General features: G+C 41.5%; 4 protein-coding genes across 5 annotated transcripts; 2 read left to right on the top strand and 2 right to left on the bottom strand.

Moving 5' to 3' along the window:
- Positions 1-26: 26 nt before the first annotated feature.
- On the top strand, positions 27-2,711 carry mxd3 (MAX dimerization protein 3). Its single transcript, XM_068740297.1, has 6 exons — positions 27-96; positions 697-796; positions 929-958; positions 2,084-2,198; positions 2,314-2,479; positions 2,593-2,711. Exons 1-6 carry the CDS (start codon positions 27-29, stop codon positions 2,709-2,711), a joined length of 600 nt encoding a protein of 199 aa, XP_068596398.1.
- Positions 2,692-8,786, bottom strand: prelid1a (PRELI domain containing 1a). 2 transcript variants are annotated; one of them, XR_011105523.1, is made up of 7 exons: positions 8,698-8,786; positions 8,139-8,256; positions 6,787-7,012; positions 6,593-6,706; positions 5,644-5,722; positions 5,071-5,312; positions 2,692-2,770 (listed from the first exon to the last, which is right to left on the bottom strand). XR_011105523.1 is itself a non-coding variant. In XM_068740296.1 (6 exons), the coding sequence occupies exons 2-6, from the start codon at positions 8,228-8,230 to the stop codon at positions 5,191-5,193; spliced, it is 633 nt and encodes a 210-aa protein (XP_068596397.1). In that variant the 5' UTR covers positions 8,231-8,256; positions 8,698-8,786; the 3' UTR covers positions 4,950-5,190. The 2 variants fall into 2 exon arrangements, 1 of the variants encoding a protein (XP_068596397.1); XM_068740296.1 differs by lacking the exon at positions 2,692-2,770 and having other exon boundaries at positions 4,950-5,312.
- Positions 8,787-10,723: 1,937 nt separating this feature from the next.
- Positions 10,724-11,839, bottom strand: npy7r (neuropeptide Y receptor Y7). Its single transcript, XM_068740248.1, has one exon. The coding sequence runs from the start codon at positions 11,837-11,839 to the stop codon at positions 10,724-10,726; it is 1,116 nt and encodes a 371-aa protein (XP_068596349.1).
- A 4,422-nt stretch (positions 11,840-16,261) lies between these two features.
- On the top strand, positions 16,262-22,095 carry trim105 (tripartite motif containing 105). The gene is made up of 7 exons (XM_068740247.1): positions 16,262-16,320; positions 16,770-17,085; positions 18,028-18,123; positions 20,119-20,352; positions 20,461-20,474; positions 20,563-20,678; positions 20,892-22,095. Exons 1-7 carry the CDS (start codon positions 16,283-16,285, stop codon positions 21,449-21,451), a joined length of 1,374 nt encoding a protein of 457 aa, XP_068596348.1. The 5' UTR covers positions 16,262-16,282; the 3' UTR covers positions 21,452-22,095.

Raw genomic sequence — 22,095 nt, 5'->3', positions numbered from 1 at the left:
TTATTTTTTTTAAAAAAACAACAACAATGGAACGACAGGTTTGTAATATCCAGGTTCTTCTTCGGGCTGCTGAATTTCTGGAGAGAAGAGATCGAGGTGAGTCTTTGGGGATAACTGTCAACAGACATGGGAAGAAGTTGGCTATTGTTAAAACAACAGAAACGCGCAATGAACCGCGAGCAACCAGACGGTGCGTGCACGCAGCAGCGAAACACAAGCCAGTGCAAGTGCACGAGAAACCATCGAGACTTTTGGGTTGTTTTTTTTTTGCTACGAGGTTATTTTTGGGCGATCTTTCTCTTTGACCTACATATCGCTCCCATCATTGTACTCAAAGGCGCCAAATCTGCCCCGATTTGAAAATGAACTCGAGCAGCTTCGGGCGCTCGTTGCGATGAATGAAAGCGAAGCGGAGAAGAAGGCAACGAGCATTTTGTTGGCGCTGCAACGAGCATTTCTCCGAGGCTGCAGAGGAGAATAGGGTGTGTGTGTGCGTGTGATGGCGCCAAAACCCCCCCCAAAACGGGGCGTCCAGCTGATGACAGGTCCTATTTTTGTCCCCCCCCCCCCTCTTCATGTAGCTTTAGGAAATGTTTGTTCTGTATGTTAATCAGTAGCACGGTGATCACGAACAACACTAATAAACAGTGTAACCAGTTGTGATATAGATGTGTGTGTTTTGTTTTTCCTGCACAGAGGCTGAACATGGATACGCTTCAGTCCTGCCTCTCAGTCCGGATCACTCTGACAAAAGCAGTAAACAAAAGATGAAGAAGTTATCTGCTGGTGGCAATCGGTGAATACGACACGCGAGCGAATGTGATAAAACGGTTGGGCATAGAGCTCTGCAACGTGTTAAAACAGGAACGCATCACAACCCGCCATCGCCGTGTTACCGTTACTAAACAGGCTCTTTCTGTGTTTGCAGGTCGGTTCATAACGAGCTGGAGAAGAACAGGTAATGAAGATGTTGTAAAAGAAATTAAAAAGAAAATTCAACTAGAGCAGGGGTGTCAAACTCATTTTCTCCGAGGGCCACATCAGCATTATGGTTGCCCTCAAAGGGCCAGTTGTAAATGTAACATTGTGTAAATGTAACTAAATGTAATGTAATGTAAATAAAATGTAACTACTCCTTAACATGCTGCTAAATAACTGTATTTACTACTACATACTTAATTAAATTATAAATATTACATATGCAATTGCATAGTTCTAAAAATATATCGATACCTTACTGCTGTAAAAATATCCGCCGAGGTTATGTAATCGCTGGCGTCTGTCTGTAATTTGTTCTTCAATATCTCCATTGATTATTGACCAATATTTAGGGAATTTAACAATTTAGGGGCTCTATCTCACCACTGAATATCATCTGGGTCGGATCCAGAATGGAGTCTGCAACAAATATTTAATTTTAACATTAAAACCACATTTACAGATTAAAAATCAGTTACAAATACACATCAACTCTGATTTACTTTTACTTTTCAGCATTTTACAAAAACAAATGTCTGCACAAAGCTCTTGCGGGCCACAAAAAATACTGTGGTGGGCCTTGAGTTTTACACATATGAACTAGAGGAAAAGCATTCCTTATAAAGAAGATGCTTGGTAATTATTAAAATGAGTTCTAATATTTAAATTTCATATAGAAGGGCATAAGGGATTGTAATACAACAAGCATGGAATAATCAGGATCACCCGTTGGGGTGTGTTTTGCGTGCAGGGCAGGTAGAATTTATTGTTGCTCAACACAAAACTGAGAAATAGGTACATTTTCAAAATAAACAAAAGTCTTGAAATTCCTCAAATATCTGCCCACCTTTCCAGGTATATGTACAAAAAAAGTTAAAACAATTATAAACGTGTTTGAAGTCATGCCAGGGAAACTTGTAACCCAGGAATTGAAAAAAAAGCAAATGACAAAAGTTCCTAAATAACAATAGGACACATCTGCATATACGGTTGCTGTGTGTAGAAAGCCTCAAACAGTTTGGAAAGACTGATCAACAAATTAAATCCGTTGTTATTTCTGCCATGAATTAAAAGATATTGATGTTTTGCTCCTTGTGCTTTACAGACGGGCTCAGCTGAGACGCTGTATGGAGCAGCTCAAGAAGCAAGTCCCGCTCTCCTCTGACTCGATGAGGAACACCACCCTCAACCTGCTGAGGCGAGCCCAGCTTCACATTAAGGTCGACACTAAATCTTCACTCTCCTCTCTCAATATAATCGATCCAACTAATGTGGATTTTTTTTCTTTGATTTCTCGGATCTGTAACGGTTTTGTCTCTCAACTCTGTGCATCAGAAGCTGCAGGAGCAGGACGAGCGTGCGGAGCAGCTGAAAGGGCGTCTGCGATGGGAGCAGAGGGAGCTGCGGGTTCGGCTGGAGCAGCTGCAGAGGGGCTCAGAGAGGACGAGGAACGACAGTCAGGGGTCGACCATGTCATCAGAACGGTCCGACTCCGACAGGGGTAGGTCGCTCGCACGCAGGAACAACCTCACGTGCCATGATGTTTTTCAGTCATCGTGGCGATGCCATGTTTACCTCTGTTAGTGGTTTGACGGTTTCATCGTCACCTTGCAGAGGACGTGGAGGTTGACGTGGAGAGCGTCGTGTTTGACTGCGTGGACGCTGACGGACTGAGGATCGCACACAGCGGGGCAGACCACTGCTACTCCAGCATCGACAAAGCTTGGCTATGACAGCAGGACGAAGCATTCCAGACGAAACAAGGATGCAGAGGAAGAGGACAAAGATGTTGCTGTAACAACGGAACACATTTTGGGTTTTGACTTTCATTTTTTTCACATTGTCAGTCCACAAACTAAACAGTAATACTACAAGCTGTGTGAATTTGCACTGAATAGCAGTTAAACTCCCTGGTGCTGGGGTGGATTTTAACATTACGCATATATTTTTTCGGTATTGATCATTTCCAAAGCCATTAGGTGTCAGTCATGCAAAGTTATTATTCACCCTTAAGGGCTCTTCTTCACAATCCTCCCCCTCCCGCCCCCTCAAGGCTTTTCACTCAAAACCCTCAACTTACTCTTCACTACAGCATGGCTGGACTGAATTCTGCCTTATTACCAAATTTGGTTCAGCATTCGCCACAGCACCAAGTTCATTATTTCAGTAATGCCATGTCAACGGCACGCACTTAAACATTTATTGTCCTCTTCTGTTCTGTACGATCACCCGTGTTTTTGGTTTTTTTTATTATCTGTTGCACAAATTGTCCACATATTGCACTTGCTATGTCTGAAAAAAGATTGTGGGTATATCAAAATGAAAACCATGAACAGATATTAACCGGTAATATTTGCACATTAGCATCTGGCAACTGAGAAGTTGTGCCAAATATTCATTTGGAAGTGTATGTGCACAAGCTGTTGTGTAATCGAGGGTAAGAAATGTGATGCCTGCATTAAGAGAAACTGTCAACCACATGTCCAGTTTCATGTACCGCTGATATTATGGTATGCTTCTTGCTCTTTATCACAATCAAGTACTTCTAGATTTGTTGGTGTAAGTGTTATTTCACTCTTATGGCAGGTCATGTCTGCTTTGACATTTACGTATCATAATCATTGCTATGTATTTAATAACCGAAGGTGCTTTTTCTCCCCCCTTCTTTGTATATGCAAGATGCCTTACTGCCTTTTATTATGTATGCATTCATCTCTCTCCACCCAGTAATATTATGTAGTATTTTTATACTGGTGTAAACCTTTTTTTTTTTATTGAATAAATATTTTCTATATTTATTTTCCAACGGTTTTGGTTTTATGGCTATCTGGATTCACTGACAAATAAAAATGCAACAGACTTGCAGCTAAAATCCGGCTGTGGCAGAAAGGCATGATTCTGCTTTGACACATCTTCAGAGGAAAAAACATGCAGCATTATCATTCATAAAGGAAATGCTAACACACCTGGGGAGTCTGATTGCCTTGATGGTTTCGCTCCCTTCTTTGTTTTCTGCTCCAACAGGAGTATGCGTACCTAAACTCTCTACCAGTCTTGTCAGAAATGAAGAAGCCTCTTGGACCAGAGGTGAAATGTCTTGAATCAAACTTGAACAAGTCCAGCTAATTCTTTTTTTGCTATTTGTGAAAACCCTGTTGCTTTCAGATATGGTGACATTTACACTCTGAGCTACCTTGGCAGAGGTTTGCCTCCTACGAGTGCTGTCTCACTTTACCGAAAGGTTTACTGTAATCAACCTCAGTAGTTCCCACCTTTCTGTGAGCCTTTAAAATAAAGCAATGACCCCCAAAGACAAATTATTTTCAGTTATGTAGTACCTGGCAAGATAAAATAGAGATTAGAGTAAAACTACTATTACAGGATTATTTTTCAAACCATCTGTCATTTCCTTATTTGTCCTTGTGTCCCAGAGTACTATCACAGACATCACAGGATAACGGTAAGAAAAAAGCTGTTCATTTATTGACAAGGTTATATTAAAATGCTATAGAAAGAGAACTTAAACAGTCTTGAGTTTAATGTAAAATACAAAGACTTATTTTCACCTCTATAAACAAGACATGAAATCCATTGCAACCAAGTCCTAGATCAATATCAGAATTTTAATTGAATATTTCTTAACTTCCATAAGAAGTTATGGCTGCGAAAAGAATTTGCGCTCATCATCATCATCAGACGATGAAATTCAATTTAGAGCATGATGAGATGTTTAAGTCGTGGTTGGGTGATCTGAAGTAACTCATACGCTTTAATCAAAGATTCTGTGCTATGCTAATTGTGCATTCCGTGCAAGAATCTGTTGATAATACGAAGCAGTTCCAAAATGAATAACATACTCAAAGGAATCAGAGGGGAAAAAAACACAGATGAGCACCAAGGCCTGAGAAACAGCATCAAGTGCTCGTCATTGTTTGGCACTCAGAGCCTTTCTGAGATCTCTATTTGTTGTAAAAAAAAAAAAAAAAAACAGAAACGAGATGATCCACTATCAAAGGGTTGATTTCAGTGCAATTCAAACAGGGAGGTTGGAAGGCTCTTGAACCCAGCTCAGGCCTTTTGTGGTCCACCCACCATTTCACTTGGATGCTTCCTGTCGAGCCATGCGGGGGTTCAGTTTGCCTATTCCCTGCTGAACAATGAGGATAAATCTGTTCCGGTATCAGTGGCAGCAGTACTGAACGTCTCTGCAGCTCAGACATATTGTTTTTTCTGGCCGTGCGAGGCGAGGCCTTTGGCTTTCTCCTTAGCAGCCAGTGCCGTCTCTCTCGCTCGCTCTGTAGCAGTTTCTGCTAAGGTCCTTGATGGAATTTCACCTACAACAATAAAATACGGCAGTTATGTGGTGGAAGACTGGGATACTTATTTAAGTTGAAGAAAATATGCTAAAGCTCTAGACTCCTGAGAAGCGTAATAAACAATAAATAAAGTGTAACTTCTCTGCATTCACTCTAAATACTTTGACTTTTGCAGGCTGGAAGGATTTGGACTTGGGACCCTCCAAGGTGAAGTTAATGCAGAGATGAAAATACTTTTGCTCTTAACAGTGTCACGAGCATCAGAGCACGTGTGCTTCTTGATCGTTTCTTTGTCGTAGCAAATATTCTTATTTGGTAATTAAAGTGCAAACGTTACTGACAAGCGTACCTTGCATTCTGGCCAGCACAAACTCAAAGCCTTTCATGGTCTTTGTAATGCTGGTTTTAAACCTTGCAAGACCAAATTCCTGGTGAGAGAATACACAAAAGTCAACAAAAAACACACGTTTGCCTCATTTACACACACTTCTATCTCATATACGCGATTCCATATAATATCCAGCCCTTGTGCAAAGAAAGCACACGTATTGTACATGGATAGAAACGCAGCATTAGATAAATGGGAGAGAAGGGCCGCTGCTAATTTAGTCTTTTGAAAGCAGTAACTCAGTAACACAGGGGCCTGGACTGGGGGCCAGAGGAACCGGGTAAAATCCAGTGTGGACTGTTAGGAGCTGACGAGGCATCAAACCCTGAAAACTGCTCCCGAAGCACCACCAAGGGGCCACCCTTCGCTCTACAGTTGCATGTCTAGAGGCCCTTAGTGTGTGTGTGTGTGTGTGTGTGCGTAATCTGGCCTATAATAATATATATTTGAGCGTAAAAGGAATTTGCCCACTGGGTATTAATAAAGCACAATTAAATCTTAAATGGGGAATTATCACCATGGAAACAGGACAAATAGCACATGGTGACTTTTGCAAGTGAGAATGTTGGACTCTGTTGGCTCACATCCAGTTCAGACTGTATTGCAAGGTGGGCATGCAACTTCTGTTAGTAGCGCAATATGTTGCCAAACGAGTTCCCTTTCAAATACGGTGTGAACACACACACAGACGTTCAGAAAATACACAGCTGTAAAGAGGGACAGCTTTATCACATATTTACCAGCACAGTCCCAGATATAAAAAATAAGCACAAACACACAATAAATCAATTATCCAACATCGGACATCTTCAGCTGCTTGATTAAACACCGCCTTTTGTTCCTAGGTGCATCGTTGCATGCTTCACTAGTAGACACACGCAGCTTGGTGGCAGATTCCCACTTTACTGACCTGAATAGCTCTACTGAGCCCATAAATTTTGGAAGAGATCCAAGCTTCTCTCTTTATCTCTGTCAAGCTGCTATTTTCAGGGTTAAGACGGTACTCGCACCTCTCTTCCACAGCCTGGAAAAACAAGCAAAGCATCATGAGGCCAATGTTTTTTGGATTTGTGCAATGCCGAGTGCTTGCTGAATACTGGTTACCATGAGGCGCGCATGGCTGATGTTCCAGCTGAAAGTAGTCAAGGTCCGTTTCTGAGGATCCACAATGGAGTCCTCGATGATGTATGCCGAACTGGCCATGTGCTTCGGAAGGTAGCGCTCCATCCACCGAGGAGCGCGGCTAGTTTTGGTCAACAAACGTCTGGAAAGGAGGCAGTTGGATGGAGTAACCTCTCGGAAAATGATGTCTTCAGTCAAAACATGGTTACTGTGGGAAACGAGGCAAAGATCAACAGAATAATACATAAAAAAAAAAAATCATTTTCATCACAAATGCCGCTTTATTTTTGTTAATTAAATCACACCTATATGAGGTCAGCCATTCGGAAGAAAGACCGATTCAGGAGAAACTATTTTGATGTTGGTAACAGCAGCAACTCCTCACACAGGAGAAACTGAACAAGCCAATTTAGACTGAACAATGGAACAAAGCTAGAGATTCATTTTCCATTTGTAGAGACTCCCTTGTTTGATTGTTGCAGCTGGAAATGTTACTGAAACGTATTTGCATAGCCGATAAACCAGCCCATCATTTTTTTAGTCCCTGAAAAAGGTCCTTAAGCAGAAGATATAACATTTGATATCATGCATCTATCAACATTTATCTGTCACAACCACTCTATAAATGCGCTGTAATACAACCATGCTCTTTCTTCATTACGACTATGAACCTATGATTTCTTTCCAGGATGTGCTGAAAAATAAGACCGAGTGAGTCTTATTTTATTAACAATCAGAATGAGTTGGGGAGCCAGAAATAACTAAAGACCGTAAAAAGTTTTTTTTTCTAAATTCCAAAAAGAATCATGCAACTTGGTGAAGATATATTAAATAGTTCACAAACATTTCATACTTTTAACTTTCCCCTAAAGAAAAATAGCTATGATAGAAACACAAAAAAAATACCTCACATGCGTACTTCATATAAGGGGCTGAACAGTTCTGAGTTAATATTTGCAGTAATTAGGATGTCTGAACAGAGGTACAAATATTTCCACTACACCATATGCTAGGTGAAGATTTATGCTGATATGAGTAAAGGTTATTTTATTAATTCACAATCTTTGTGATGGCGTAAAATAAAACAAGACAAAGTCAAATATGGGGAAAAAAAGAGAGCATACACTTAGAATAAAAAGGATAAATAAAAAACCAAATTAAAATTAAGGCGTTACTAAACTAGTGATGTACTGAATTAAATACTTGTATTTATTCTAATCTACAACACTGATTAACCAACTAAATATACAAAATGCTGCGCCTCGAGTAAACCATTAACGCGAGGCGGTGCGGAAACACCGGCTGGCTGGCGCAGGGCCGCGGTCCTCCCTCACCTGTACGGGTTCGGGTACCGCTGCCAGAAAGCAACGCACACTTGGTCCCAGGTGGCTTTGAGCGAACCCGCACCGCAGAAATACTTCACCATTGTTCCCGTGTTTCCTCAGGCAGTCCCTGCAGGACAAAAAGATGTGTTTGTCGGCAACATTTACGCAAACCACCATTCATACGATGCCCGCGACTAAACACAAGTCGTAGCCATTCACTAATAGAACGCTAACGGACGTAGCTTTTTTTAGAACCTGCGCGAAACAATGACAGCTGTCGGTTTTAGCATCTTAAATGATAAGAACAATCACCTTTCTTTTCTAACATAGCTAAAGAGAAGATAAGAGGCTCGATTTACGTGTTGACTATTTTAGACTGGGTGCCACAAAATGCTAACGCCACGTTTGTCACGTAGGCACTCCTTAAGTTCCTCGTTAGCAGGAACTAGCATTAGCATAATTTATATTCAGTGCCCTGAATGAATGGCAGAGCGTTCATATGATTAATCTCTGACGAAATATTCAATCGGCAAACGTGTGAGTTCGATCCAAAAGCAGATATTGTTACCTGTAAGCCGCCGTCATTCAGAATTTACGTATTTGCATTGCCTGTCAGGATGAACTTCACCGCTAGCCCACCCAAACGTCAAACGTGGTCCGGACTGGAGAGAAGGTCATCTGATGACGACACTTCCGGTAGGTGGTTCATATGCGATATCTACTCTGAACACTAGAGGGCAGCAGATGACTTGGAAATTACTCTGGAAATGAGAGGGTCAAAACAAACCTGTTTTTATGGCCCTTAATTCTATTTTATATGGAATATTAACGCTGTACAATTGCGAAACAATATAAAAAAATCATTTTCGTAAATATATATATACATATTCAGAATACTTCATATATATTCAATATACTAATATTACACTTCTAAAGGAAAAATTAATCAAGCTGGAATATCACTTTTAAGAATGGTATTTCTTTGTTCTTGCACATGAATGCTGCATATAGTGGATTTTAATTAAAAAACATGTTTTTAAGATTCTGTCAGAACAACCATGAGGCACACCATTAAGGCTCTAAAGTGAAAGCCTATAATGTCCTCCATGAGAATACACTGAGGCTAAAATTGATTATTGTTTTTGCTTTTTTGCTATATCATCCCTTCAAACATCTCTTTTTCCCCTCAGTAGAAGCTTCAAATATTGGCGCTAATTGGTCTTATCTCATATGATCAAGCTCAATGTTTGTCTTGAAGACTTGAGCAATACATGCTCAGTCAGGAGGTGTGAGTGTTGAGCACAAGCAACTCAACGTAGACCGTATTTTATCTGTCAAATTACTCAGTGTTGGACATGTGTTCTTGAAATGCTTTATTGAACAGTATACTGACCTTGTTTTTCATAATATCTGAAAGTTTGTGTTGGATTAAACTCTGTTTTCTGTAATGAAATAAATACAGTGCTTCCTTTTATGTTGATTCTAAATGGAATTTCTAGCTGTTAAATTGAAGGAGTTAAAGATTACCCTTCCTGTATTGCCCAAAGATTGGATGGAACATGCACCTCAGTCAGAGACTGCTACTCCCAAAGGTTTGATTATTAGACATAAAGTGTCCATGTTCAATATAGTTGCACTTTTACACCTGGTTACAATCTAACAGACATGACGTTACACTTACCCCAATCCTATGTTTCAAGTTTTAGCCAAGCCAAGGCTTTGTTTATGTGACATAGAGGCACAAAACATAATTTGTCCTTGAGGTCAAATCGGCTCTGGGAGTTAGGAGCCCAATAGTGGCTTAAATGTGTTCCTAGAGTCTCTGTGGGTGATTTATGTTCCTCAATAATTGTTCATTATTAGAAAGCCACTAAGGACTCTTTAACAGCTGAGTGAAGAATCACCCGATTTATCTTTTCCCAAATCCCTTTTAGCATCCTCAAGCAGCTGCCCACATTAAGTAATGAAGTCATCAGGAACCTGTTAATCACATTTCAGGCATGTCAGTTGTTTTTACTCCCATTCCTTATGATGCAGAGGCCCTATAATATAATTGAATTCATTAAAAACAAAAACAACATTTACATCACTTGTGCACTTAGAGTGGAAATAACCCAAATGTTTGGAGCATCCACCAAATATAAAAAACGAGGGTTAACAATGAAACTTGTTCTCATTGCTAAAATGATCACCTCCTTCTCTTCAGTGAATATGAAGACATTAATAACCTCAGTTAAGAAGACATTAATAACCTCAGTTAAGCCATGTGTGCAATGGTGCGCATAATTAGGCACGACTTATCAGGAGTTCTGCATTAACAAGAAACGCACAATACTTTGTACAATTAATTAACACTCCACGTACATATATCTTAAACAACACATTTTCACTAGTACCAGTCACATATGGAAGAAGAACCTTAAATAAATCAACATGCATGCAAAGCTTTGAGCCCTCGCCAGTGGCACACGGTAGACACTCAAACGCATTCAAGCCACAAGACTACGTTTGAACCACAAGCGGCATAAAGCACACGCGTGTTCACCGTGTTCACTTATATTCCACCAGGCATTTAAATGTGCATTCATTGCATCTCATACAGCAGTTGGAGGGTGCCCGCCATTACGACCATTCAGAGTCAACCTTCTCAAGGAACGTGTCCTGAAGGAGCCCTCCGGGTGGAAAGACTCGGGTTTGTCCTCGCAGCGGAAGACCATGAGGAAGCCGTTCCTGTAGTTTTTATTCATCCAGCCGTAAAGAACGGGATTGGTGAAAGTCGAGCACATTGCTACGATATGGAACACAGTGTATATGAATTTATACTCCTTCAGCCTGAGTGCCAGATCCAAATCGCTGGCCAGCTGAATCACATGGAATGGCAGCCAGCAGATTGCAAACACCACGACCACCAGAGCCAACATCTTGGTGGTCTTTTTGCGACGGCTGACGCTGTCGTTGCGGCTGGACGGGCTGATGTGATTCTTCAGTTTCACCCAGATGCAGATGTACGCATAGCTGATGATGGCTAAAGGAACGATGTACTGCAAGAGCAGCATTGAGAAGCTGTATATGACTCCATCCCTACTGGTCCCGTGGGGCCAGTTCTCAGAGCAGACAGCGATGCGCAGGTTGATGGAAGGGATCTCTTCGTAGCGGTACTCTCTGAAGATGGCCATGGGGGCCGCCAGAACAGCCGACATAGTCCAGGTGGCTGCCATGATGAGGAAGCTGCAGTGCCAAGTGAGGCGCCGGCCGAGATGGAAGACGATGCAGCGGTAGCGCTCCAGGGCGATGACAGTCAGGGTCAGGATGGATACGTGCACGCTCAGCGCCTGGGCAAAGGGCACCATGTGACACAACACGGCCCCAAACTTCCACTCGTCTAACAGAGTGTAAACCAGAGTGAAGGGCAAGCAGAGCGTGTCAACCAGGAGGTCTGCCACGGCCAGGTTGGCGATGAAGAAGTTCGTCACTGTTCTCATGGTTCTGTAGCGAATAATCATGTATATGACCAGAGCGTTGCCCACCAGCCCCAGCAGGATGATGAGGGAGTACGCTGTGATCAGCGTGGCCTGGACCCCGAGCTGCTTGGTGATGTCAGCGTGGAAACCAGGCGAGTATAAACCCATGCTGTCGTTCAGTAAAAACCAGGGGCTGCTGTCGGCAGCCTCACCTTCACCGGTGCTGTTGCTCGAGTCTGGTGGGCTCATTTCAGTAGGAGATGCCAGATCAAGGCTTTGCTGATGCCTGAGGATGGGAACGCATGAAATGGATTTACTTTCTGGTACATTTTTGGATAGATTGGGTGTTCAACTTTAAATTTGGACATAACATATTCCCTTCTGTCAATCAGAAGCTGGCCCTTACAGTTGATGAATTAAATTATGAATTTGTCTCCCCAAATGTCTCCTGGCTGGTTTCTATCCTGTCTTTACATAATACATCGATAAAATCACACATCATTCAAAGAAATTAACTGTCGGCAATCCCTCCAAAAGAACAGTCATTACAAGTGGGATTAAAAATCATGTCTGTTATTTTCAGGGTCTGACCTGCAAGAGCAATGTTTGAATCCAGCCTGTAATGAGTTTGACTAAAAAGTACTGATTCACACCTACTTCATTAATCTCTGCATATCACCTGCAAAGCATTGGAAATGTACGGTAATACTGATATTAGAGTCATTTCGTATTCAACTTAAGGAAATGCCAAAGCGCAACGTAGAAGATAATTCTGGAATGAATGCAGCTTAATTATAAAACAATTGCCCAAGATTGTATTGAGGAAGTGGGCGCTCTGAAAATCTAAGAAAAAGGAGACCTACTTTAGTATTGGATGACTGTTAGCACAAAAACATTTCTATTTGTAGCCACACAAATAAAGAAAACAGACCTTATCGGTAGCTACGTCTATATAAATTCATTTGGTAATAGGATGTATTTATTTCCAAGGGGTACGAACACCTGTCAAATTATTAAGGGCAAAGGAACCTTATGGAGGAAGCAATGCGATCAGAAGTCAGTTGAAAGATACATCACACAAGCTGCAGTCTGCTCTCATACAGACGCTGCCTCATGAAAGGAATATTGTGCATCAAGCCTGAATCCCGCCTGAAAAACCCTCCCTTTTCATTTCACTACTTACTGAAGTTTATTCAATTCTCAGTCAGTTTATCTGAGAGTGAAGCATCTCTTGCTGAATAAATAGAGACAATTTTGTCAGCACAGCATCTATAGAAAATACTGTTAATGCCTGACTATTCAGCAACCTCATTAAGCAGAATCATGCTAATTACACGAGTACCATTTGATTCAGCCAGAGGCACTCAAAGAACTCACCGTCCTCTGGCTTAATTTGTTCTTGAGAAAATGTGATGATTTTTCTGTACTTTTCCAGGGAAAGAATATGTGTGTTTGCATATTATATATATATATATATACATATATGAATTACACTGAATCTTAATTCTATGGAGACCAGCCCCGGTCAACAGAGATTTTTCTGACACCCTCCTGGCGACATGCAGTTTACAAAGCCTTAGTAATTTCTCAAAGCAGCCTTTTGAGGACGATTCTGTTATCGTACACCTGCTCAAGAAAAAGAAAAGCCACAACACAACCAGATTCTAGTGAAATAAATGATGACGTTATACCCAATTCCCAATCAAATGTGCATTGATGCGTCGCTCATGCGTAATTTGCAGCTATTTGTCTAACTTAATGACAAGTGCGCATTGGAATATCTCCAAGGGAGTTATCAAAGTGCGTTCAACCGACTTCACAGGTGCACAACGTTTGCTTGCAGCCCAAACAGTCTCGCGTGCTGCGTAAATCGAACACTTGTTCATCCTGCTAATCAAACGTTGCTCTCGCATCCAAATTACGCACGTAATATAGTTTCAGCAACTAGAAATTCCGCAGCGGCGCCGAACGGAGAATATGTTTTACCTTTCACTAAATTAGTCAAGCAATAATCATAGAAAGTACACATGAAAATCAAATATTAATGCACTCACCTTTCTCCCAAAATCTCCTTTTGCAAACGAGCGTTCAGTTTGAGAGTGGCGTGAAACAAGTGGGGGGGAAATTCCCGAAGCTCCTCCCAAGCTGTAGCCTCGAGTGCGCATCTCATGGCGCGACCTTCCCGAGGCAGGTCCGTAGCATTCATTGTGAGCCGTCTGTTCCAGGAGATCGGCTCACGGATTGCGCAATTTGCGCCTATAGATAATGATTTCTGACGGGCTTTTGTTGTCTCATTTCCGCTGCGTTACGCAGTGAAGATGTGTCATGAAATTACACGTTGTCGTTGAAAGTGAGCGCAAAGAACTGCGTCATTCGGTTTATGATATTTGTTGTTGTTGTTTTTTTTTAATCTCAATTTATAATTCATTATATTTTCAGGAAGACTTTCCTTCTCGCTCCTCGATGCAGTTATGAAGGAGCTTTGGATAAACGTAGGACTGAAAATGAAATCTTTAATTGTTGCTTTGAGACGCCTCATTAGTTCATGTGTGAATTTACCAATGACCAGCAATGAAAGGAGGAACATTAATTAAAACTGGATATTAAACTGTGTCAACAACTACTGCTGTGAAAGGAAAAGCTGCATTGATCTCAAGACATTTCCTGAGGCTGTTATTTTATATAGGAAATAATGCATATATATATTGTTTGATATTGTTGTACAGGAAAACGTATATGATAAAACTCACAAGAATACATAAGAAACCTAGTGGATCATTTACATATATTTGTGGCAGTCATTACTCTTTGTGAAGTGACCAACAAGGGAGCTTTATGCTCATAGATTACCACCATAATTTAAAGATTTACAGTATTTCTGTTTTTGATGACAGAGCAGGAGCTCGTGCCTTGAGTTTAATCCTTTGCATTTCCCCAGAGCTACTCAAAAGAACCAAAGAACCAGACACTGTCTCCATCAGTTCAGCTCAGTTTTATCATTCAGGAAGCAACATTTTATGAGAATCTTGAATCACCTTGGTGGGATTTTATGTGACGATGCTATTTTTGGGAGCACTGATTGACTCAGCAACAGAGGTTACCCTTATTGATTGAGGTAGGCTGCCTTTAAACCTCAATTTATGAGTTCAATCATGCGCTGGGTAGCTCAGCAGTCAAGGAGCCTTGTTTGCTCATCTCTAAAAGCTTCTGAAAAATGGTGAGGACGTTTCATGCTGTGACTGAAGGAGAATTTTCTAAACTGCAAGGGCAGTTTAAAATGCACCACTGTCGGATTTAGATCTTTAATCCGTTCACACATTTATCCGTGCTCACATTAAAGTACATGTTACACATGAGCTTTGTAGGATTCCCCTGCATGCGGGTCACGAGTCTCCATCTGATTGCTGCTTCTGTCGAAGCTTCACTGAGAACACTTATTCCAATCACTTAATCATTCAGAGAACGTGGCATCTTCACATCTCACAGCCACCAATCTGGGGGGGGGGGGGGGGGGGGATAGTGGGGTGGGGGTGGGGGGGGTTCAAATAGATTTACTTGATGGCGGTCTGATCCAGGAAACTCAAATATTGGTTTAAAAAGATGGAAAGTTGAGTCGTTGAAGTTGACAAATTGTATTTCTAAGATAAATATTTATCTCAGAATACACTCCTCACGAACTTTTCTTTTATTCTTACTCAAGGTTGATGCATCTTATGGATAAAAGATGGCCCCTTGTGTAAGACCATCAATATCATGTCCCAAGAAGGGATATGAAGTGTCCCATTTAAGCCTTCATTTAATAGCTAGAAACAGGGCTGTAACTATAGTGAGGACATCAAGGTTTTGTTCTCATTGCAGTTTCCTGGAATTTTGAGGTTTCAACAACATGAGAGCGAATATTTACTGAGTACATTAATCACAGGCAATTGATATGAGATACTTTATTTAATTACAGATATCCTTCCCTGGTTTTAATATAAGGACTATTATTAAACTTGTGAAAAAAAACTGCCCTGATGTGTTTTGAAGAAAAACAAAGAAACAATTTTGAGACAGATCTTTGTGAGTGTGTGAATTCTGGATCATTTAAAAAATGTCTTTTGATATTATATGATAGCTTATACTGTATATTCATTTATTTCAATTTAGCCAATGTCATGAAAAAATATTGACAACAGTCCAAACCATATAAAATGGTCCAGGCATGCATAATTTGTATCTGGATCTTGATCATCCTCTTGATATAGGAGATGAAACCACAATATTCTCATTAATAAAGTTGCAAAGATTCTCACAGTATTCTCTGCTGATAGGGCAAAGCCGAAACAAGTGCACAGAAAATCATAGAAACTACAATTAGAGCCTAATTAATAAATTTCAATCCGCATCAATAGCTAGGTCAACTTTATTCTGAAGATATTTTATTATATCAAACATATTTTAAGATGTCAGCTGCATTAGTTCAAACAATATTTATTTGACATTACTGGCATGACTATTGATTAAGTTGTTGTTATGGTTGTTGTTGTTGTTGTTGTTGGTTTAACATGCCACATGATTGATTCCAGAAAGCGGCTTGACGTCAGACCGGAAGAGAACTCTGCTTGACCAATCAAAGGCGCGCTGATATTTGACGCATGCGCAGTAAACGCTTACTCGTCCAGCAGCTGAGGGGTCACGGAGGAATGCTAAATGGACTCGGACACGAACTCCTCCGAACAGCAGGCGACGTAGGTCCAACAAAGAATATAAAGTTTTTCAACTAAAGGATTATTAATGGTCGCCGTGTCAGAGTTTTCAACTTGTTTGTCTTCATGTTATAAACATGCTGTTCACTGGCTGTTCCATGTAGCTAACGTTAGCATGCTTCAAGTGAAGGTAAACCAAAACAAAGCATTCCGCTGTTACTTTAGCATCCTAAGCTAGCTTTCGAGTCCCGTGACGCAACGCCTGATCCCTCAAGCTGCTCCCCCGATAACCGCTGACACTTGGAAATAATTGTAAGGTTGTTGTTGTTGTTTGCATGGGTTTGTAATGATACTACACGATTCTCTCCGTAGAGTTGGACTTAGCCATTGAATATAGCGTGACTCCGTAGAATGTGAATTGCATTTGATGTTCACCTTTGAACCCTGTCTTAGAGGCGGTGTTTTTTTTCTCCCTGTCTCTGTTTCCTCAGTGTGGCACAGTTTGGAAAAGAACTACCCCGAACCATGGCTGCTGTCACTGCCACATCCTCCAGAGGCAGCCTGAGGGAGGACTTGACATGCGTCATATGCTGCGACCTGTTCCGGGAGCCCGTCATGCTGGCCTGCATGCACCACTTCTGCAAAGCCTGCATCTCTCGCTACTGGAGGGGGTCCCAAAGTCCCGTTAGCTGCCCACAGTGCCGCATGGCGTTCACATCCAGGCAGTTTCAAGTCAACTACCTTGTCACTGCCATGGTGGAGAAGGTCAGGGCCGCCACCTCGGACACGTACGCCAAGGACCTAGAGGTGAGTTCATGTCATCGACCTGCGCTGCCTTCCATGCGTCAGGTCTTTGTCATCCGGAACCCGTTATTGACAGTTTTACAAATCATCTCATGGTCCAAAGTAAACTATTCGATTACAAATGAGCTTTCTGTGACCTTTGAGTTATAGAAATTGAACGTGTGTTGTCGTCTTTGTTTCTGTCCCACGTCTGTGTTTATTTTTGTCTGTTGTCCCGTCTTGAATATATCTTTCTTGAATTGCGCCGGGCAAAGCAAGCTCTCCATTCTCTTTTACAGTGCACGACTTTGTTTAAGGAAAACCAATACGCACTGTCAATATAATAAAGCCCGTACTTTAGAATATAATACAAATATCAAAATTCTAAAATAAATCTGTCACAGTTCACTGTCTTCAGAAGGATTGCTTGTAAATGAATAATTTGGGATCTATTCTCTACTTCACATTGTTGGATCAAAAGACATGTAATTATAGCTGTAAGATTAAAGCAAGTAACTTTAATTTGCTTCTGGAATAGGAACTGGAGGTTCCTAGCTATCCTAGTTCTGAGCAAAGGTTATGACTTATTAACGTGTGATAGTTTGTGTATTTAGTCCATATTAAAAACTGAAGTAATAAAGCAGCATGTGGTGGTTTTTAAATTGCTTTTGAGTGTACGACTATTGCTTGGCTGGGTGCAATCGTATCATTTTCACTGCTTGGAGCCCTGGAAACCTCATGGTCACAACAAAACTTCTGGATATTGTGACGGCATGTCTTTTTATTATATTTTTTAACCAGACAACAATCATAATGAGATAGTGGTGTTTATTGCAAAGGGTAGGTGTTGTCGGTCATTCAGTGATGGGAACTCTGACAGTTGTTTGAATGTTCGGTGTTCTACAAAGTCTCTTTGTGCCATTATTTCTCCCCTTACTCTCGTTTGTTTTGCACGTTGCTGTACAGAAACAATTGAAGGACTCCCTGGAGAACCATTACCAGAAGAAGGAGGATTTTGTCAATAGTATTCGCAGAGACAAAGACAAGATGGATACCATAAAGGTACACTCTAGTAGGGAGCTCATTGTGTAGCAGCACTTAACAGATAAGAATACTCATGCCTCCCTGTAAAGGCTGTTTGCAGTATGTCAGCGTGCACATCCGCGGGTGTTTGCGGATGTTCCAAGTGATATTTTGAGCTTTGAATGGTCTTGGATACGGAGCATAACTGCCTATCTAAGCTCTGACTTAAACGTGGATCCACTGTGTGCAGCAAACCTGCTCTTTGGCATTTCACACACTGATTCTGTCAGATTTGAATCAGGAGAAAGATCTGATCCGTGTTAAATCAAGCAGTTTAGGTTGATCGATCGAAGGATTAACTTCACAGACGGATCTAGGAAATGAAACTTTAAGTCTTTAGTGCTCTTGTGTGCGTGCTGTGCTGAATGTCAACAGCAAATTAGTCACTGCTTAGACAGCCTGTACTTTGTTGACGCATAGATCTTTGATGTGTGTGATGTGTGGCTCCATTACTTCTTAGGCTCCAGTGTAATTTTGGTGGCTATTTAGAACTTTAATGAAACATGACACTTGGCAACAAAGTGCACAAGTCTTAACTATTACAGGGATGCGTTCCAAAAAGGACAATGAAAGTTCACAGTCCAACACCTGACTAGAATGATCCTGACCGATCAGTCAGTGTGTCTCCAAGGAGATGGCAAGAGCTGATAGAGTTTTAGTCTTCATTTAGGACAGGATGACTTGATAACCTGCATTCATTGCGCACTGTGACGCTTCTCTGGACCAGGTAAATAAAGCAAATCAAAGAAACGCATTGTTACCACGGCTGTGTACAGTCTGAGGAATATCCAGAGACAAAGAGTGGGCTTGCGAGGGTTGGTTTCAAGAACATGCCCCCATGAAAATCTTTGAGAACCAGATTAAATGTTGCAGTGAAGGATCCCCTACGATTGATTGAATGTTATCAAACTCAGTGGAATCAAACATGCATCGACATTAAAGTTTGTTAATCAACTTGTCAACAAGCCTGACGGAACGACCACTATTAATCATTTTGTGACCTGAGAGGAGCTATTTGTTAGATGATGTCACGAGTTAACTTCTGGAGTTAACGGTCAGGCTTCGGTGGATTTAGCCGCACGTCTAGTTTGTGTTTAATGTAATGCAGAAAAATGCTTTTTAAAAGCGTTTTGGTACGATCGAGATCTTTCACTCCAACAATCAAGCAGCCGATGAAATGAGGGATCTTGACATTGTTCAACACAGTGCTGTCAACATAATGGATATTTCATATGTGGCATATGACTAACGATTTTTGGGCCTGTTGTTTGCCGGGTGGCTTGTGTGTGTTTGCACAATATTCTTGAGAGAGGTCAAGCATCAAATCGATCCACCGAGGAAACGGCAGTGAGATAAGAAAATCAAGACATTGAGTTAATTAAATGTACACAGTTATAACAACAAAACCAAAGACGAAGATTAGTGAACAATTGTTGATTGATTTAATGTACAGTAGAACATACTGGATCTTTGCCACATGTCTCTCCCGGCTTCACCTCTCCTGTCTGTCTCAGTCTGCAGCTATTCTGATCAGCGAGTGGACGAACTGTTCTAAGACGACTTAATTAAAATGCGAGAAAAAGATTTTCATCGTATGTTGAGCGGTGCTGTGTAAACAGTGGCTTGTTATGACAAAAATACTGTAGCCCTTCACCTTTTGCATGGCGGTTGATCTTCTCCTCTAATCAGATGGTAAGGAGCTTCCAACCTTCATGATTTGTTTTGTCAGAATTGAAGAATAACTGCTCATTTCTATATTAATTATTTTGCATATTATTTTCTCTCAATCTATTTCTGTTTGACTGAGTGTGTTGCAAAGTCAAAAATAATCTGACAGCGCTCCGGAGAGTAAAATGATCTATGCTGTTGTGTCACTTTTCAATGGATCTGAACAAAGCCAGACTCTGCATTATGCCCCCCCCCCTCCCCCCCCCCCCAAAACCTGTAACCTTTAGTCATTTCTTGCCATTGCAGAGAGTTGGAGCCGACCTGCAGGCTCGGGTCAAGGGGGAGTTCGGAGCTCTTCATCAGATTCTGCACGATGAGGAGACCTTTGTGCTGGAGCAGCTGAGGAGAGAGCAGGAGGAGGAGACGGAGAAGGTACGGCGCCACCTGGAGGCCGTCGAGCGTGCTATGCGGGAACTGGAGGAGAATATCAAAGCGTTGCAACGAGCGAGCGCCGTCTCTGAGGATGTCGTACTGACTGAGGTAAGAGCACCGCCCAAAGGAACTGTGGGATGACATCTGAAGCTAAATACAACACAAAGTGTTACCTCATGTTTATTTTTTCTTTCTTCTACATTTTTTTGTCTTTAGTTCCCACCGCTAAGGTAAGCGCTCTCTTCAGCATGATGAATGAGCAAATGTTGTTTTCACACCTTTTCATTTGAGCGGATAATTTGTTTTTGCATTTGGCAGACCGTCTGTTCAAGTGGAATTTTCCCAGGAGTTTGATATAAATGCTTTCAGCAACAAATACGTGGCCCCGTTACAGTACATCACATGGAAAAAGATGTTCACGTTTCTGAAGCCAGGTAATTTTCCCTTCAATGCGCTTCATTAAACTCAAAAGACTTCAGCTGGAAACCGTTTCTGCCTCAACAACGAGTTATTAGGAAGTAATTACGGAGTATTACATAAATACATAGAAGTGGTGAGAGAATGACATTAATAGCAACCGATTCTGTTCAATCCTATAGTTGAAGCTATTATCACCTAATCTGTGCTTGGATTGTTTCACCCCAAAGGCCCCTCCCCGTTGACGTTTGATGTTGACACGGCGCACCCGAGCATCTGCGTCTCCAGGGACAAAACCATGGCAGTGGAGTGTGATGTTGGGATTCCACATACGAAGCATGACAAGCGTTTCCTCCAGTGCGTCAACGTCTTGGCCACTCAGGGTTTCCAGTCCGGCCGCCACTACTGGGAGGTCGAGGTGGGCTCCAAACCAAAGTGGGATCTGGGCGTGGCCTCGGAGGCTGTAGTCCGGCAGGCTCGGGTCAAGCTGAGCCCTGAGAATGGCTATTGGACTCTTCGGATGCGCAATGGGAATGAGTGCTCGGCTGGCACGCAGCCCTGGACGCGGCTGCAGCTCGGCGCTTCCCCTCAGCGCCTCGGGGTTTTCTTGGACTGCGAGGAGAGCAGGGTGTCTTTCTACGACGTAGAGGACATGAATCTGCTCTACTCGTTCTCTCACGGCCCGAGGGGCAAGGTGTTCCCCTTCTTCAGCCCCTGTATTAATGAAGGGAATCATAAAGCTCAGCCCATCAGACTCCTCCACTACGCTACTGTCCCTCTTTCTGCCTAGAGTGGGTGCAGTTGGCAAAAGCGCTATGCTATGTAAGCTAGCTCCTCACTGATTGAACAACAGCAACACACTGTTGGCTTCAATAAGTCTAAAATGGTATAGCTCAGATTATCCATGTCAATCCAGATGCTTTTATTTTTCATCTGAAATGAAGAAGATTTGGGTTGAATATCGTGAAGGTGAAATCTAGTGTGACGAGCTGGCTCAACCAAGTCTGCCAGTCATAACAGACTGATTCTCATTTCAGAGAAAAACATGAACAATTCTTTCGCATTAGTTTTCTATGCTTGTCTGAAGGAGATTTCTTTCTTAAATCACTTTACTGTCTGAATATTTAAATTTACTTTGATGTTGAATGTTTCATTAAATAATTTTTAATCTTTTCCACAAAGTTAATTTTATGTCAGGTTATCATCTGATTAGAGTCTACACATGTAGCCTCGCAAACCGCTTTTGATTAGAGGTCTCACATTTTTATTGTTTTTGTACATTGATTTTCAATAAAGTAAGTTTTGTTTTCATCGCTCGAGTATAAGAACTCAAATGTTCTTTCTGGTAAGATTCACTTTGCTTTTACTGTTCATCAGGAAAGGCTAAGCATATCTGACAAAGACACAAACTGCTGACGCAAACAATAAAAACCA

This window comes from Brachionichthys hirsutus, chromosome 6, assembly GCF_040956055.1.
Source record: "Brachionichthys hirsutus isolate HB-005 chromosome 6, CSIRO-AGI_Bhir_v1, whole genome shotgun sequence".
Classification (NCBI taxonomy): domain Eukaryota; kingdom Metazoa; phylum Chordata; class Actinopteri; order Lophiiformes; family Brachionichthyidae; genus Brachionichthys; species Brachionichthys hirsutus.
This window is presented reverse-complemented; position numbering and strand designations above follow the sequence as displayed.